This window comes from Tachysurus fulvidraco, chromosome 13 (assembly GCF_022655615.1).
Source record: "Tachysurus fulvidraco isolate hzauxx_2018 chromosome 13, HZAU_PFXX_2.0, whole genome shotgun sequence".
In the NCBI taxonomy this organism is placed as follows: domain Eukaryota; kingdom Metazoa; phylum Chordata; class Actinopteri; order Siluriformes; family Bagridae; genus Tachysurus; species Tachysurus fulvidraco.
The window spans coordinates 28252557-28270431 of NC_062530.1; the positions used below are offsets into that span (position 1 = coordinate 28252557).

At 45.1% G+C, this 17875-nt stretch overlaps 2 protein-coding genes and 1 long non-coding RNA gene across 4 annotated transcripts in view; 1 reads left to right on the forward strand and 2 right to left on the reverse strand.

The window, feature by feature from the left end:
* The window catches only part of LOC113638768 (very long-chain acyl-CoA synthetase-like), a 10015-nt gene extending 1348 nt beyond the window's left edge, over positions 1-8667 (reverse strand). For both annotated transcript variants that reach the window (XM_047822133.1, XM_027140244.2), the window contains exons 1-8: positions 8157-8667; positions 4947-5156; positions 4672-4830; positions 4345-4469; positions 3254-3448; positions 1057-1147; positions 666-864; positions 1-42 (exon numbers count right to left, since the gene is read on the reverse strand). The exon at positions 1-42 is cut by the window's left edge and continues 56 nt beyond it. In XM_047822133.1, coding sequence (XP_047678089.1) covers positions 1-42; positions 666-864; positions 1057-1147; positions 3254-3448; positions 4345-4469; positions 4672-4830; positions 4947-5156; positions 8157-8628 — 1493 coding nt within the window. In that variant the 5' untranslated portion in view covers positions 8629-8667. The remainder of the gene's footprint in view (positions 43-665; positions 865-1056; positions 1148-3253; positions 3449-4344; positions 4470-4671; positions 4831-4946; positions 5157-8156) is intronic.
* The window catches only part of LOC113657299, a 1727325-nt gene that overhangs the window by 967022 nt on the left and 742428 nt on the right, over positions 1-17875 (forward strand). The gene's annotated exons all lie outside the window — the stretch shown is intronic.
* LOC125146171 overlaps positions 1-17875 on the reverse strand; it is a 1103650-nt gene that overhangs the window by 793556 nt on the left and 292219 nt on the right. The gene's annotated exons all lie outside the window — the stretch shown is intronic.

Genomic DNA, 17875 nt, shown 5'->3' on the forward strand with positions numbered 1-17875 from the left:
ACGCCAGCTACTTCACTGGTGGCCACGTTCTCTCCTTTCCATCTGCACACAAAAACCTCACCAAGTTCTCTCTGTGGACTTGGGTATGATGTAATGACTGGGAGGGGTTTAGGTATGATGTAATGACTGGGAGGGGTTTAGTTATGATGTAATGACTGGGAGGGGTTTAGTTATGATGTAATGACTGGGAGGGGTTTAGTTATGATGTAATGACTGGGAGGGGTTTAGTCATGATGTAATGACTGGGAGGGGTTTAGTTATGATGTAATGACTGGGAGGGGTTTAGTTATGATGTAATGACTGGGAGGGGTTTAGTTATGATGTAATGACTGGGAGGGGGTTAGTTATGATGTAATGACTGGGAGGGGTTTAGTTATGATGCAATGACTGGGAGGGGTTTAGTTATGATATAATGACTGGGAGGGGTTTAGTTATGATGTAATGATGGGGGTTTTAGTTATGATGTAATGACTGGGAGGGGGTTAGGTATTGTTTTGGTCATAAAGCCTGACTTTATTTTCCTTAAGGCATCTGTTACATCTCTCTCTCTCTCTCTCTCTCTCTCTCTCTCTCTCTCTCTCTCTCTCTCTCTCACACACACACACACACACACACACACACACACACACACACACACACACACACACACACACACACACACACACCTGAAAGTGTCTCCAACCCGGTCCTGGAAGTACATGAAGCCGTGGTGATCTGTCCTTAATAAGTCTCCACTGTTCAGATAAACATCTCCGTCCTCAAACACATTACGCAGCTTCTTCTTCTCTGTTTGTTCTGGATTTCCTGAATATCCTGCAAATGGAGTGATCTCAGTGATCTTACACACCAGAAGACCTGTTTCACCTACACACAAACACACACAAACACACACAAACACACACAAACACACAAACACACAAAATACACCCATCTTTATGAGGTACTGTTGTAACAACAAAACTATAAAATGTACTAATTATAATTCCTGTATTAATTCGAATTCTTCTAATTCCTGTTGTTTCATACAGTAGTTCTAGTCTCTCCTGTCAGTCTCACCTGTTCGGACAGGGACACAGCGCCCCCTGCTGTCCCGCACAGGTGCCTCTATCTCATGGTCGAACTGAATCAGTGCGTGAGGATTAAGTTTCTGCACACAGACAGTTTGTACAACATGCCAAATCATCTGTATTTTTCTCATTGCTGCTGTAACTATGCAAAATCTTTTGCTATGGGATGAAATAATTTTGTATGCATTTGCATGTTCTCTGGAGTTATCACAACAGGGAAGGGGGAAGTTTCATGAACTGTATTTTTTATTCTTTTTAAATGTGTGGATCATTTTCAGCTAGTCAGTCTTTATCATTCCTTATTATGTAGGTATTCATCAAAGATTAGTTGACAGTGGGGTGATTAGTACACAGTGGGGTGATTAGTACACAGTGGGGTGATTAGTTGACAGTGGGGTGATTAGTAGACTGCAGAGGTGTTAAAAGTACACACATCCTTTACTCAAGTAGAAGTACAGATACTCATTGTTTAAAAGACTCCAGTAAAAGTAGATGTAGTGACTACACTCTGTTACTCAAGTTAAAGTAAAGAAGTTTGGGCTCTGACATGTACTTAAGTAAAAAGTCGTCATTACTACTACTGTTTAGTGTCATGCTGGTAACTGGACGTCATGTTTTATTTATATGTGTGTGTGTGTGTGTGTGTGTGTGTGTGTGTGTGTGTGTGTGTGTGTGTGTGTGTGTGTGTGTGTGCATATATAATTTTGGAGTGTGCTGATGGATATTTGTGTTCATCAGCCACAAGAGTGTTACGAAAGGCAGGCACTGATGTAGGTGATGTAGGGTGGAGTCAGTGTTCACATTCATCCCAAAGGTGTTCAGTAGGGATGAGATCAGAAAACAACCACATATAGCAGGAAAGGTCAGGTGACCCAATACTTTTGGAAATATAATGTATACCAAGTGTATCACCAAGGCCATATCCCAAACTGTAGGGAGATTCCAGCTCTGTGCTTCAAAACAACTCAAAATTATTGTGATGTTTTACAAATGACAAAATTAATGTTCATTAAATTAAGCACTTGGTGTTTTTTGGGTTGACCCCAGGGGCAGTTCTAGGGTTTCATCTTTAGGGGTTTTTGGCCCTCAGTGAGAATTTAAAACAAGAAGAGTTCTATATTATATATTATATGACAACTCTGGTAATAAGAATAGTGACATTTCACTGCTTTTGGTTGCCGTCTTTGCGTCTTTCCGCCGATTAACGTTATAGATAAACGCCTCCAGCTCTGACTGCGCGTGCACGCTGCGCGTACCTGTGCTTCTCCGTCCTAATAAAGCAGACAGCTGAAGACGCACGTGTGAAACACTACAACACACGCGTGTAAAAGCAAAGTAAAAAAAATCGCTCTTGGATCAAACTGATAAATAATTGTCTTTCCCATCGACGACACGTCCTGCATTTTAACGTCATTTTTATTGTTTATTTATGAAAGTAAAAATGCTCCTTATAGTTTTAGGGTGGCTGAGATTACAGACAGGGGGCTGAAGCCCCCCTAATAAAGGGCTAGAACCCCCCCTGGGTGACACAATTCACAACGCATTCGCCAGGAATCCTTTTTGACGCCGATTATTACAAACATCTCCCTCATATATGGCCATGTGTGTTCAGGAAGGTCCTCGTTGTTAGTTACTTTAACATCGGTGACTCCCTCTGAATGAACATTAGCCATTCCTTTTGTAGGCGCTGCTCATTGTTAGCTCCGCTATCCTTAGTCTATGTCTGATAGCCAGTAAATAATACAGTACACCAGTCACATGGGGAAAAAGCCGCACAATGATAGGATGATAGGCTGGAAACAGCGTCCAATGAGAAGGAATAATACTAAAAGTAACGAGTCTGTTTGGGAAATGTAAGAAGTAAAAAGTACAGATATTTGTGTAAAAATGTAATGAGGAAAAGTCAAAAGTTGTCCGAAAAATAAATAGTGGAGTAAAAACTGATACCAGGAAAATGTACTTAAGTACAGTAAGGAAGTGATTAGTAGACTGTGGGGTGATTAGTAGACAGTGGGGTGATTAGTAGACAGTGGGGTGATTAGTAGACAGTGGGGTGATTAGTAGAGTGTGGGGTGATTAGTAGACTGTGGGGTGATTAGTAGACAGTGGGGGGATTAGATCTAACACATTGCCATGACACTGAGGTGTTTGTGACAGTGCTTGTGCAGGTTCCGTCACACACTGACCCTCTGGAGGAAGTTCACTTTACCCACAGCCCCGACTTTCCCCGTGTAGTTGAGGAAGCTCATGTTCCCATCAGAGGCACCGTAGAACTCTCCAATTTTTTTCACACCAAACCTGCACTGAAACTCTTGCCAGACTTCAGCACGGAGTCCATTTCCGATGGCGAGTCGCACCGAGTGCTGACGGTCTGCGTCTCTCTGGGGAACACACACATTACTGTGTGCAGGACTGAATCGGTTTTAAATGTGATTTACCTCATTATTCTAACACACATCTGTGTGGTGTGTATGTTGTGTTGTGTTCTGTTGTGTCGTGTCGTGTTGTGTATGTCGTGTTGTGTATGTCGTGTTGTGTATGTCGTGTTGTGTTGTGTTGTGTATGTTGTGTTGTGTTGTGTTGTGTATGTTGTGTTGTGTTGTGTTGTGTATGTTGTGTATGTCGTGTTGTGTTGTGTTGTGTTGTGTATGTCGTGTTGTGTTGTGTATGTTGTGTTGTGTTGTGTTGTGTATGTTGTGTTGTGTTGTGTATGTTGTGTTGTGTTGTGTATGTTGTGTTGTGTTGTGTGTGTTGTGTTGTGTATGTTGTGTTGTGTATGTTGTGTTGTGTTGTGTATGTTGTGTTGTGTTGTGTATGTTGTGCTGTGTTGTGTATGTTGTGTTGTGTATGTTGTGTTGTGTTGTGTTGTGTGTGTTGTGTTGTGTTGTGTATGTTGTGTTGTGTTGTGTATGTTGTGTTGTGTTGTGTATGTTGTGTTGTGTATGTTGTGTATGTTGTGTTGTGTTGTGTATGTTGTGTTGTGTTGTGTATGTTGTGTTGTGTTGTGTATGTTGTGTATGTTGTGTATGTTGTGTTGTGTTGTGTTGTGTATGTTGTGTTGTGTATGTTGTGTTGTGTTGTGTATGTTGTGTATGTTGTGTTGTGTTGTGTTGTGTATGTTGTGTTGTGTTGTGTATGTTGTGTTGTGTTGTGTATGTTGTGTTGTGTTGTGTATGTTGTGTTGTGTTGTGTTGTGTTGTGTTGTGTTTTGTTGTGTATGTTGTGTTGTGTTGTGTATGTTGTGTTGTGTTGTGTATGTTGTGCTGTGTTGTGTTACCTTGGGTGTGTTACAGAGGTAGCGCATGATCTCTCCGATATACTGGATCACTGTCACGTTGTGCTTCCTGCAATCAGTCCAAAACTGAGACACTGAGAACTTCTTCCTCAACACCACTGTGATTCCTGAACACACACACACACACACACACACACACACACACACACACACACACACACACACACACACACACACACACACACACACACACACACACACACACACACACACACACACACACACACACACACACACAGGGAACATTTACAGCAAAACTGTACAGAACATTTGAAAAACAGGTGTTTGTAAGAATTTCTTGAGTCTTACCCCTCTCTATTGCCCCACCGAGGCCAATGATCAGTCCTGCAGCATGGTAAAGGGGGAGTGGTATGTAGATGACATCATCAGGCTTCACACCAAACAGAGACTGGAAGAAAGCGGCACTCCATATTCGTTCATGAAGTATAACTCCTGCTTTAGGGAGACCTACACACACACACACACACACACACACACACACACACACACACACACACACACACACGGTTCATACAGTATATCACCATTTGTGGTTTTGTGTGTGTGGTTGTGTATTTGTGTACCTGTAGTTCCTGATGTATAGATGTAAAAGGCTGGGCTTTTCATGGTGATGTTAGCTCTCAGTGTGTGACTCACAGGACCGTCCTCACTGATGTCCATCTTGTCTTTCAGAGACTGAACTCCATCAAAGTCACAATTATCACACAACAGGAAAACACTTACGCCACGTTTGCGCAACTCGGGCAGCACCTCACACACTGCACTGCGATACTCTGAAACAACATCACAAACATCTGACTACAACAAACTGCACAACAATTCTCCAAAACTAAACAATATGAGACACATTCAGTGATGTGGGGACAGAGACACATAAATAAATAGAAACGTGATGAGTGCTTTAAAATCTGATGCTGCAGCATGCAGACCTGCCAGGCTGTAACAGTCTAATCTCACGATGACAAACGACTGAGTAACGACATGACTGTCGTCCACAGATCATGGTAACAGTGTGATACAAGAAGGATAGTTGTGCGTGACTACACCAAGGTTGCCTCGTCAGACGGTGTGATCTACGAGTTCTTCATGGAGACCGTCACGTGGGGACGCAGACATGCTGCTATCTGAGCAGATACATGAGTGTGTGTGAGGATGTGCAGAGTGCCAACACCAGTGTGTGATATGGAGTGTGTGTGAGGATATGGAGTGTGTGTGAGGATGTGCTGAGTGCCAACACCAGTGTGTGCTATGGAGTGTGTGTGGGGATGTGCTGAGTGCCAACACCAGTGTGTGATATGGAGTGTGTGTGGGGATATGGAGTGTGTGTGAGGATGTGCTGAGTGCCAACACCAGTGTGTGCTATGGAGTGTGTGTGGGGATGTGCTGAGTGCCAACACCAGTGTGTGATATGGAGTGTGTGTGGGGATATGGAGTGTGTGTGAGGATGTGCTGAGTGCCAACACCAGTGTGTGATATGGAGTGTGTGTGAGGATATGGAGTGTGTGTGAGGATGTGCTGAGTGCCAACACCAGTGTGTGATATGGAGTGTGTGTGAGGATATGGAGTGTGTGTGGGGATGTGCTGAGTGCCAACACCAGTGTGTGATATGGAGTGTGTGTGAGGATATGGAGTGTGTGTGAGGATGTGCTGAGTGCCAACACCAGTGTGTGATATGGAGTGTGTTTTGAGGATGTGCTAAGTGCCAACACCAGTGTGTGATATGGAGTGTGTGTGAGGATATGGAGTGTGTGTGAGGATGTGCTGAGTGCCAACACCAGTGTGTGATATGGAGTGTGTTTGAGGATGTGCTGAGTGCCAACACCAGTGTGTGATATGGAGTGTGTTTTGAGGATGTGCTAAGTGCCAACACCAGTGTGTGATATGGAGTGTGTGTGAGGATATGGAGTGTGTGTGAGGATGTGCTGAGAGCCAACACCACGGCCATGCTTTGAGAAATAATGTGAGAGATGTGGAACTATTGAGAGTGGAGATATAAAGGATATGAACAGATATAGAAGGAGAACAGGAGAGGACCCAGTACTGTTCGCACAGCTCGCAACCTTGGGGTAACCATGGACAATCATCTGTCCTTTTCCTCTCATGTTGCAAATGTGACTCGCTCATGTCGGTTTCTTCTCTACAACATTAGAAGGATTCGGCCATTTTTGTCCACACAGACTGCCCAGGTACTTGTTCAGTCTCTTGTCATTTCTAGACTGGATTACTGCAATGCACTGCTGGCAGGTCTACCTATGAACGCAATCCGTCCTCTGCAAATGATCCAAAATGCAGCTGCCCGGCTTGTTTTCAACCTGCCAAAGTTCTCACATACCACCCCGCTACTGCGATCCCTCCACTGGCTTCCGGTAGCTGCACGCATCCGGTTCAAAACACTGATGCTGGCCTACAAAGCCAAAAATGGACCAGCCCCCTCTTACCTCAAAGCCCTCATCATTCCTCGCACTGCACCCCGTAACCTCCGATCTACCAGCACTGCTCGACTGGTTCCACCATCTCTCAGGGTAAGAGGCAAGTATACTACAAGACTCTTCTCTGTACTGGCACCAAGGTGGTGGAATGAACTTCCCCTAGAGGTCCGGACAGCCGAGTCACTGGCTATTTTCAAGCGGCGGTTGAAGACCTACTTATTCAGGAAGCACTTCAACTAGCACTTCTTTCCTTATCTTTTGCATTTAAAAAAACAAACAAAAAAAAACACCTTTGACACTTTTTCATTGTAACTTTGAACAAATGTTTTAAACTCATGGTATCTTAAGTATGTAACCTAGTGAACCAGCATTAATGTATTCAGTGTTAGAGATTTAAGCACTTATGTACGTCGCTCTGGATAAGGGCGTCTGCCAAATGCTGTAAATGTAAATGTAAATGTAGTACTGAGCTTTGTGGGACACCAGTGGAGAGTCTGTATAGACAGGTGAAGATCTTATCCATGTCGTGTGAAACGAGTGTCAATGCAGGTAAGAAAGCCAATGTCATGCTGTGCCATGAATTCCTAGGTGTCATGAGGAAGGACAGGATAGTCTTGATGATGTTTGAAGATGTTTATAGATCAAGAGGAATCAGGACCAGTGACTCTCACAGCATGAAGTTTCTCAGAAACATTCTTAAGATCGGTTTTTGTGCAGTGTGGATCTACACTACACCAGCTACAAAGATTTTGCCTATACAGTAGATCTTCCAGAAACATCTTACAGTAGATGTCCAGAAAAACTAAAATTTCCAGAATATATTAAATGGGACTGGAACTGAAATCAGGAGAAGGTGTAAAACTGGGATGTTACCAATCCCTCCTCAGATTGTTCCAGCAGGACTGTGATGATAAACCACCTTTGTTGACCAGGACCATCAGGTCTTGTATGCTTCAGATGAAAGGAAAGTCCTGCTCAGTTGACATGAAAAGCTAACCCTGAGGAATAGATGTTTACCTCCAAGTGTTTGGTGCCTGCAGAAATGTTTGTAAAAGGGACTTTGATCCAGCGAGAAACTCGGCTGTAATTCTAACTATTACTGACCCTTACACGGATCCTCCCTCAGATCTGCGCAGGAGGTTCAACCGAAGGTTAACGTCTGTTTATCTGTTCTCACAGAGGACAAAGGTATGTGGTAAGATGCACGGCATTCTGGGTAATATCGGAGATCTCTCGCACATAGAGAATAAAAAATACCACCAAAGATTTAGAACTCATGATATTTTTGAGGGAACATAAAATATAAAGCTAAAATGACACCTTGTATAAAAATGTGTATATCACCTGCTCCTGCGATCAGCACCTTCGCCTCACAACACAAGAAGCAGTGCGTTAAAGATTTGCCCCGAATGTTGGTGTTGAGAAGTGATGTAGAGCATCCGATCTTCATCAGCCCGAGGCAGAGGAAGATGAAGTGTGGTTCATTGGCCATGAGCAGCGCGGCCGTGTCTCCCTCTCGCAGGGTGGTGTGTTTACGCAGCGCGTGTGCTGCCCTGTTGCTCCAGCGGTCCACCTGCTGGTAGGTGTAGACATCATCCTCAAACACAACAAAGGGCTTGTGGGGGTGTCGGTGTGCGGCAGCCACGAAGCAGTCCAGCACCGTGTAGTAGGGAACGCTCTTCCGAAAGTTCATGCGCTTTGACCTGACCCTGAGGGATTTCATCATGAACACACAGTCATGCAGGAAATAAGGGAACTTTATAAAAAACAACAAAAAGCTGAAGCTGAAAACTGCAAGAGTGAAAAGTGTGTCCATGTCTGTTAGTCTGTCTTACTGTCAGCTGGAGTTATGTAAAGTATAGTACAAAGTTCTACACTACTACTCATTTACAGCTGTGTGTGTGTGTGTGTGTGTGTGTGTGTGTGTGTGTGTGTGTGTGTGTGTGTGTGTGGGTGTAGACTGTACATATACACACACTGTATCTTTAAGGGGTGTTAATAATGGATGTGATTATCCCTGCCCCTTTGGCAACAAACTAAACCTGTAATTTGTATTTGTAGATTATACAAGTTCTCTCTCTCTCTCTCTCTCTCTCTCTCTGTGTCTCTCTCTCTCTCTCTCTGTCTCTCTCTCTCTCTCTCTCTCTCTCTCTCTCTCTCTCTGTCTCTGTCTCTCTCTCTCTCTCTCTCTCTCTCTCTCTGTCTCTCTCTCTCTCTCTCTCTCTCTCTCTCTCTCTCTCTCTCTCTCTCTCTCTCTCTCTCTCTCAGGAGTTTGACCTAGAGTTGTTGGGTTCTCTCCTCGTCTTGGTTAACTTTGATTAACACACACTCACACACACACATATACACACACACACGCACACACACACACACACACACACACACACACACACACACACACACTCTGGCACACACACATGCGCACACACATGCGCACACACACACACACACACACTCATGCACACCCTAGCACACGCACATGCGCGCACACACGCACACACACACACACACACCACGCACACACACACACACACACACACACACACTCATGCACACCCTGGCACACACACATGCGAACACACACACACACACACACACACACTCACACCCTGGCACACACATGCGCACACCCACACACACAGTCATGCACACCCTGGCACACACACACACACACACACACACACACACTTTCACTAAGCAGCATGTGTACTAAAATGCGTGTAAACTGTCCTCTCACTGGACAAAGTTAAACTGTTCTTGGGTTCTGTGGTAGAGTTGTTCATGACATGTCTTTCTTTTTAGTTGTCGTTTGTAATGGAGATGGAAAATCCCTCTAATCCTTTACAAGCTCTGTGATGCAGGATGTAGAGCGGTGGTCTCCATAAGGGTCCGGGGTGAATCTCCATCTATACAAAATATATACATTTATAAATGAATACTATTATAATAGTGCAATAAAAAAGGTAAAGAAAAATGAAAAATATCAGGAAGTAAAAAAGAAGAGTTTTTTATTCTATTTCTTAATTTTATCTCTTATTCTTACTTTTATTGAAATTTATTTACTATATTTTTATTTAAGGTTTGTTATCATTTTAATGTTTGCGGTGCTTCTACTCTTTCTTCTCTTGAGCTAAAAACAAAATAAGTATTTCATTGTAAGTCGGTGCACATGACAGTAAAAGTCTGGAACCTACAGTATGATGATGTCGCTGCACAGGTACCTAAGGTCATGAGCAGAAACACCAGAGCTGTGGTTCTTCAGCACGACACCAGCCTGAGGCAGTCGGAGATCCTGAAGAGGGACTTCAACACCCTGGTGGAGACGGTTCGCAGCACAGCTCCCACGGTGAGGATCATCGTGTCTGGAACGCTTCCCACGTACCAGCGGGGAATTGAAAGGTTCAGTAGACTTTTCACTTTAAATGAATGGTTACAGTCATGGTGTCAGGCTCAGAAACTATTCTTTATTGATAACTGGAATGTTTTCTGGGAGCATCCTAGGCTATTCCGTGCTGATGGTCTGCACCCCAGCAGAGTTGGAGCGGAGATCCTCTCGGACCACATCTCCAGGGCGCTGAACACCTTCTGACTGGTAAACTACTCCTTAAATTTAAATCTCAATAGCCATTCTTCACCTCAACACACTGACACAATGCACACAAAGCTCACCCTATAGAAACTGTGTCTGTTCCCCGAGCAGTGAGATCAAAAAGTAAATACGTGAGAAGTTCTCGAAATAATCTTACTGTAATTAGACCAGAAAAATGCCAAAGAAACTAAAACAGTTCCTAAAGTTTGGGCTCCTGAACATTAGGTCATTAGGGATTAAACCTAATGATTACATCAGTCTAAATGAGTCTACACCATCAGGATATATCTATAAGCACGAGCCTTGTCAGACTGGTGGTGGAGGTGGTGGAGGTGGTGCTGTCACTATCCTTAGTGATTACCTCACTGTTACCCAGAGAACACAGCATAGATTTAGTTCTTTTGAAGTGCTCGTCCTTAATGTTACACTATCGCACATGCACACGAAGAAATCCCTGATGTCTCTTGCTCTAGCGACCGTGTACAGACCCCCAGACCCCAAGGGCCCCGGGCCCCAGGGCCCTACACAGTTTTTCTTAGAGAATTCACAGATTTTCTCTCAGACCTATTGGTTAACTTTGACAAAGCATTAATTGTAGGAGACTTTAACATTCATGTTGATGACACAAACGACGCTTTAGGACTCACATTTATGGACTTACTAAACTCACTTGGGCTCAAACAAAACATCACTAGTGCAACTCAGCGACGTAACCACACACTAGATTTAATAATATCACACAGAATAGAAGTCACTGATATAGATATCATACCTCAAAGTGATGACATCACAGACCATTACCTCATAATGTACACACTACCTATAGAACAGACTAACTGTGTCTCACCACGTTATCGACTCGGTAGAACCATTATTCTGACCCCTAAAGACAGATTCACAGATAACCTGCCTGATCTGTCTGGACTTCTTACTGTACCCTTAAACACAAACGTATAATAGTATAATAGTCATACTCACACCCTCAAGAGGGAGACCCGTAACCTCGAACGGAAATGGAGAAAAACTAAATTAGAGGTTATTATAACTGTGTAATAAGGACAGTATGTCCAGCTAAAGACAGGCTCTAAAAGCTGCTAGGGCTCTGAGCACCTGAGCAAACTCATAGGACATAACCAGAACAACCCCAGGTTTTTATTTAGCACAGTGGCTAGTTTAACAAAAACACAGAAATCTGAACACACTATTCCATCACATTTCAGTAGTGAGGACTTTATGAGATTCTTCAATGATAAAATCGAAGGTATCAGGAATAAAATAGGTGACGCTCAACATATGAGAGCAACCAGTGACACAATCTCACCTAAGGCTTTACACAGCTTTACAAGTACAGGACAGGAAGAGTTAGATAAACTTATTACTACAGCTAAATCAACAACATGTTCACTAGACCCCATCCCAACTAAACTACTGAAAGAAGTGTTACATAAAGCTGGTGAGCCTCTTCTTAATATCATTAACTCCTCGTTATCTTTAGGTTACGTCCAGAAGTCTTTTAAGTTGGCAGTTATTAGGCCACTCATCAAAAAACCTAACTTAGACCCTAATGAACTATCAAATTACAGACCTATCTCACACCTTCTGTTTATGTCTAAAATACTTGAAAAGGTTGTGTCTGTTCACCTGAGCTCCTTCTTACAGGAGAGCAACATCCTTGTAGAGTTTCAGTCAGGTTTCAGGCCCCATCATAGCACAGAAACTGCACTTGTTAAAGTTACAAACGACTTGTTCTTAGCTTCGGACCAAGACTGTATGTCACTATTAGTTCTACTTGACCTTAGTGGTGCATTCGACACTATAGATCACAACATTCTTCTAGATCGCTTACAATATTACACAGGTATTCATGGTCAGGCTTTAAGTTGGTTTAGATCGTACCTGTCTGATCGATACCATTTTGTAGAATTAAATGGTGAATCCTCCAGTTTACTACCAGTTAATTATGGGGACCCTCAAGGATCAGTTCTAGGACCTCTGCTTTTCTCTATATACATGCTTCCATTAGGGAACATTATTAGAAGACATGGGATTAGTTTCCATTGTTATGCTGATGACACACAGTTATATATCTCATCAAAACCAGATGAAATAGCCACAGTGTCCAAATTAACTCAGTGCCTTAGAGAGATAAAAGACTGGATGAGCTGCAACTTTCTATTGTTAAACTCCGATAAGACAGAAATACTACTCATAGGTCCAAAAACCAGTGCACATAAACTCTCACAACTTAACTCCCATTTAGAGGGATGTACTGTTACTAGTAGCTCGACAGTGAAAGACCTGGTGTTTATTAGACAGTAACTTGTCTTTAAACTCATATCACCATATTACAAACACAGCCTTCTTCACCTTAGAAACATCACCAAGCTGAGAAACATCCTGTCTGTATCTGATGCTGAGAAGCTAGTTCCTGCCTTCATGACCTCTAGACTGGACTATTGTAATGCATTACTAGGTGGTTGTCCTGCATCTTTAATAAATAGGTTACAGTTAGTCCAAAATGCAGCTGCCAGAGTTCTCACTAGGACAAGAAAGTATGACCATATAACCCCTGTCACGAGGTGACACGGTGAAACAAAGGCGAGTGAGGATCCAAATGCAGTTTAGAGGTTTTTACTAAACAAAACACAAACAAACAGGCAGGCAACGCGGAACAAACAGGAAACGGGAACATGGACATGCACACACCAACAACGACCAACAACATTGAAGTGAACAGACAGAGTATATATGGTGAACGAGAACCAATCACAAAACAGAGACAGACAAGGACTAAGACAAAACACCTGGGGAAGAGAATGAATGTAATTAGTGTCCATGGTAACAGATAGGTGGGCGGGGTCAACAATTAACATCAGGGAAAGACGGCAGACAGAAACAAGGGGAAAACACAGACAGACACATTACAGAGCCCCCCCCCTACGAGCGGCTTCCAGACGCTCCCAAGTCCACAAAACCCAGTTCAGGCGGGTGGAGCGAAGGCGCAACCAGGGTGGGAGGGCGGGTCGGGTTCGTGTAGTGGTGGCGCCCCCCGAGCAGGAGGCCGGGGTTGCGCCAGCCGAGCCGGAGGCCAGGGCGGCGCCGGCAGAGCAGGAGGCCAGGGCGGCGCCGGCAGAGCAGGAGGCCAGGGCGGCGCCGGCAGAGCAGGAGGCCAGGGCGGCGCCGGCAGAGCAGGAGGCCAGGGCGGCGCCGGCAGAGCAGGAGGCCAGGGCGGCGCCGGCAGAGCAGGAGGCCAAGGCGGCGCCGGCAGAGCAGGAGGCCAAGGCGGCGCCGGCAGAGCAGGAGGCCAGGGCGGCGCCGGGAGAACAGGAGGCCAGGGCGGCGCCGGGAGAACAGGAGGCCAGGGCGGCGCCGGGAGAACAGGAGGCCAGGGCGGTGCCGGAGGCAGAGCCAGAGACCAGAGCAGGACCGGAGACCAGGGTGGTGCTGGAGGCGGAGCCAGAGACCAGAGCAGGACCGGGGACCAGGGTGGTGCTGGAGGCGGAGCCAGAGACCAGAGCAGGACCGGAGACCAGGGTGGTGCTGGAGGCGGAGCTAGAGACCAGAGCAGGACCGGAGACCAGGGTGGTGCTGGAGGCGAAGCCAGAGACCAGAGCAGGACCGGGGACCAGGGTGGTGCTGGAGGCGGAGCCAGAGACCGGAACGGAGTTGGCAGCCAGGGTGGTGCTTTGGGCCTATGAACAGGGACAGGAGGTAGAAGGGCTGGCAAGTCCAGCGAAGCAAAACACAGGAAAACAGGAACATGCATAGGTTCAGGCCAGGCAGAGAGTTCAGGTAGTTTGGGTGTCATGATGGCGTCCTCTGACTCAGTCATTTCGGTCGACCCGGCCGATTCGGCTGGTTCCGTCAGCTCGGCCGGTTCCGTCGACCAGGTCGGTTCCGTCGACCCGGCAGGTTCCGTCGACCCGGTCAGTTCCGTCGACCCGGTCGGTTCGGCAGGTTCCGTCGACCCGGTCGGTTCCGTCGACCCGGTCGGTTCGGCAGGTTCCATCGACCCGGTCGGTTCCGGCGACACGGCTGGTTCCGGCAACCCGGCTGGTCCAGCTGGCGGCTTAGGGATGCCGGCCGCCCGAGCCGACCTCATCGGGGTATCCGCCAGTTTGGAGACCAGCCGGTTAGCACGGACCTCAGCCGAGCTCGCCGGTACGGTAGCCATGGGAACTGGCTCAATCACGGATGTGCACGGGACTGGTCTGGGCGGAGGCACTGTGGAGCATTCGGGCGTCCGTGGCTGATTCCACTCTGTGGCCCACGGATCCCGATGCTTGCTGCCCCCCCCAAAAAAATACTTACGGCCGGCTTCCGTCTCTACAGTGTTCACGCTCAGCGTGGACCCGTCCAGGAGCAACGCCAAGTTGACGAACTCCGAGAATGTCTTTATTTCTCTGGTAGACGGCATCAAATACCGCAGGATCTCCCTTAGTCCGTGCTTAAAAATGTCTTTGAGCGCCTTCTCATCGAAATTGACCTCGCTGCACAGGTCCAAGAATACCTCCGTGTACTCCTCAACTGGGGCGTCCTCCTGACGTAGGCAAAACAGGAGTTCTGCTGGATCCATTGGAGGTTGGTCGTTCTGTCACGAGGTGACACGGTGAAACAAAGGCGAGTGAGGATCCAAATGCAGTTTAGAGGTTTTTACTAAACAAAACACAAACAAACAGGCAGGCAACGCGGAACAAACAGGAAACGGGAACATGGACATGCACACACCAACAACGACCAACAACATTGAAGTGAACAGACAGAGTATATATGGTGAACGAGAACCAATCACAAAACAGAGACAGACAAGGACTAAGACAAAACACCTGGGGAAGAGAATGAATGTAATTAGTGTCCATGGTAACAGATAGGTGGGCGGGGTCAACAATTAACATCAGGGAAAGATGGCAGACAGAAACAAGGGGAAAACACAGACAGACACATTACAACCCCAATGTTATCATCTCTACACTGGCTACCTGTTAAGTTTAGAACTGATTACAAACTGCTGCTACTTACGTACAAGGCTCTTAATGGTTTAGCTCCCATGTATCTAACTAGTCTTCTAACACGTTACAATCCTTCACGCTCTCTGAGATCACAAAACTCAGGACTTCTGCTAGTTCCCAGAATATCTAAGTCTACTAAAGGTGGTAGAGCGTTTTCTTATTTAGCTCCCAAACTTTGGAATAGTCTTCCTGATAGTGTTCGGGGCTCAGACACACTTTCAGTTTAAATGTAGATTAAAAACTCATCTCTTTAGTCAGGCGTATACACACACACACACACATAATACATCCCATAAAATTATGCACCAATACTTTTTCACCTTTTTTATGAACAGCAGATGTTAATCCCTCTACACTGCTTCTCTCTTTCTACCCATCTCGAGGCATCCAGACATTGTACCAGCTCCGATCGTCTTCCGTGCAATGAAGATTTTCACTCCTCCACTGAGATGAGGCTGACTCTATGTGAATCCTGAGACATCTACAGATCTACCAGCTCCAGTTGGACTCTATGATACCAAGAGGAGATCTGAACTCCATGTGATCTTTACACCAATACAACACTTGTTTGACTGTATATTTGTAATCTCACCCCCAGTGTCACCCATATGAGGATGGGTTCCCCCTTGAGTCCGGTTCCTCTCAAGGTTCCTTCCTTACCAATTTAAGGGAGTTTTTCCTTGCCACTGCTGCCTGAGTCACCTCAGACTTGCTCATAAGGGATACATACATACATACACACATACACACACACATACATACACACCCATACACACACACATACATACACACACACATACATACACACACACACACATACATACATACACACACACATACACACACACACACACATACATACATACATACACACTGTGAACTATATATATCTTAATTTTTTACTATATTAATTCTTTGTATTTCTCCTTATGTTTACCTTCTGTTCTATGTTTATGTTCTGTAAAGCTGCTTTGAGACAAAGCCCACAGTAAAAAGCGCTGTACAAATAAACTTGAATTGAATTGAATTGAATTGAATGATCACAGCAGGAGGAACAACAGCCAAAGACATCAGCTCCCACTGGCAAAAGGTGAAACAACACAACGGGATCCAAATGCCTCACAGCCATCTCAGTCAGATGAGGAGACTTATGTAAAGCGACCTACACTTCAACCACCCGCTGCACCACCAATACCCCGGGGATTAGCCGTGTCCTAACCACCATGAATGGCTCCAGGATGGCCTCAGCTGTCACTGCAGAGGGAGTACAGGAGGCCGATCGGCTGCCTGTAGCTCAGATCCTGGGATAACTCCAGGATAAAATGGGACCTGAAACGGCTCAGAACAAATCAGCAGAAAGAAAACACAAACCTCAAAAGAGCATTTTTTATTCTTTGTGTCTCTGTAAGAACACAAAGTAAGTGTTTTCACTTTAGTGTGTGTGTTCTGTACTGTTGCAGATGTTTAAAGCTGTTACTTGGTTGCTGATTGTAGATCTGTGAATGCCTGATTTCTGTAGCATTGCTGTTTATAGTAACGGAACACGTGGACTAAAATGTACAGAAAGACATGGTACTAAATATTTTTTCTTAGTGAACATGGTTAAGGGTTGGGTCTGTGTGTGTGTGTGTGTGGGGGGGGGGGGGTTTACAAAGAGTAGCCAGGGGCCCATGATGGTATCATGAAAACATTAACCATTACATAGATAAGAAATAGGAACAGAAGATTTTGAGCAGCTGAACTGAGTGTAAAGTTCACGTGTTTTTCCTTTAGATTAGATTTGTGTCTGTCCGAGTTACAGGAGTCTTGAGAGTTACAGGAGTCTTGAGAGTTACAGGAGTCTTGAGAGTTACAGGAGTCCTGAGAGTTACAGGAGTCTTGAGAGTTACAGGAGTCTTGAGAGTTACAGGAATCTTGAGAGTTACAGGAGTCTTGAGAGTTACAGGAGTCTTGAGAGTTACAGGAGTCTTGAGAGTTACAGGAGTCTTGAGAGTTACAGGAGTCCTGAGAGTTACAGGAGTCCTCATGCTGCTTATTAATAAACGGTCTCAGATCTCGACTACATTTATTGACCTGATGTTTTGTGTGGAGAAATTCTGAACACACACTTCTAAATATTTAGATTAGTCTCTAAGTTACAGTTCTATATTCACACACACATACACACACACACACTTCTCACCCACTTCTCTTATCTGCTGGTACACTGTTGTGGTTTAAGTGGAATAAAACACCGATGTTACTGAAGAATATAACATTATCTGCTAGCAGTAACTCCAGTCTACGGAGCTCGCCTGGTCACCCCTTGGAGAAAAGAAAACAAGAGCCACAAACCTGTGATCACGGTTTTGTAATTCATCCCCTCAGTTTATAAACCGTACTCACAGATTATTAAACTGTCCCCTCTGTTTATAAACCGTACTCACGGATTAATAAACTGTCCCCTCTGTTTATAAACCGTACTC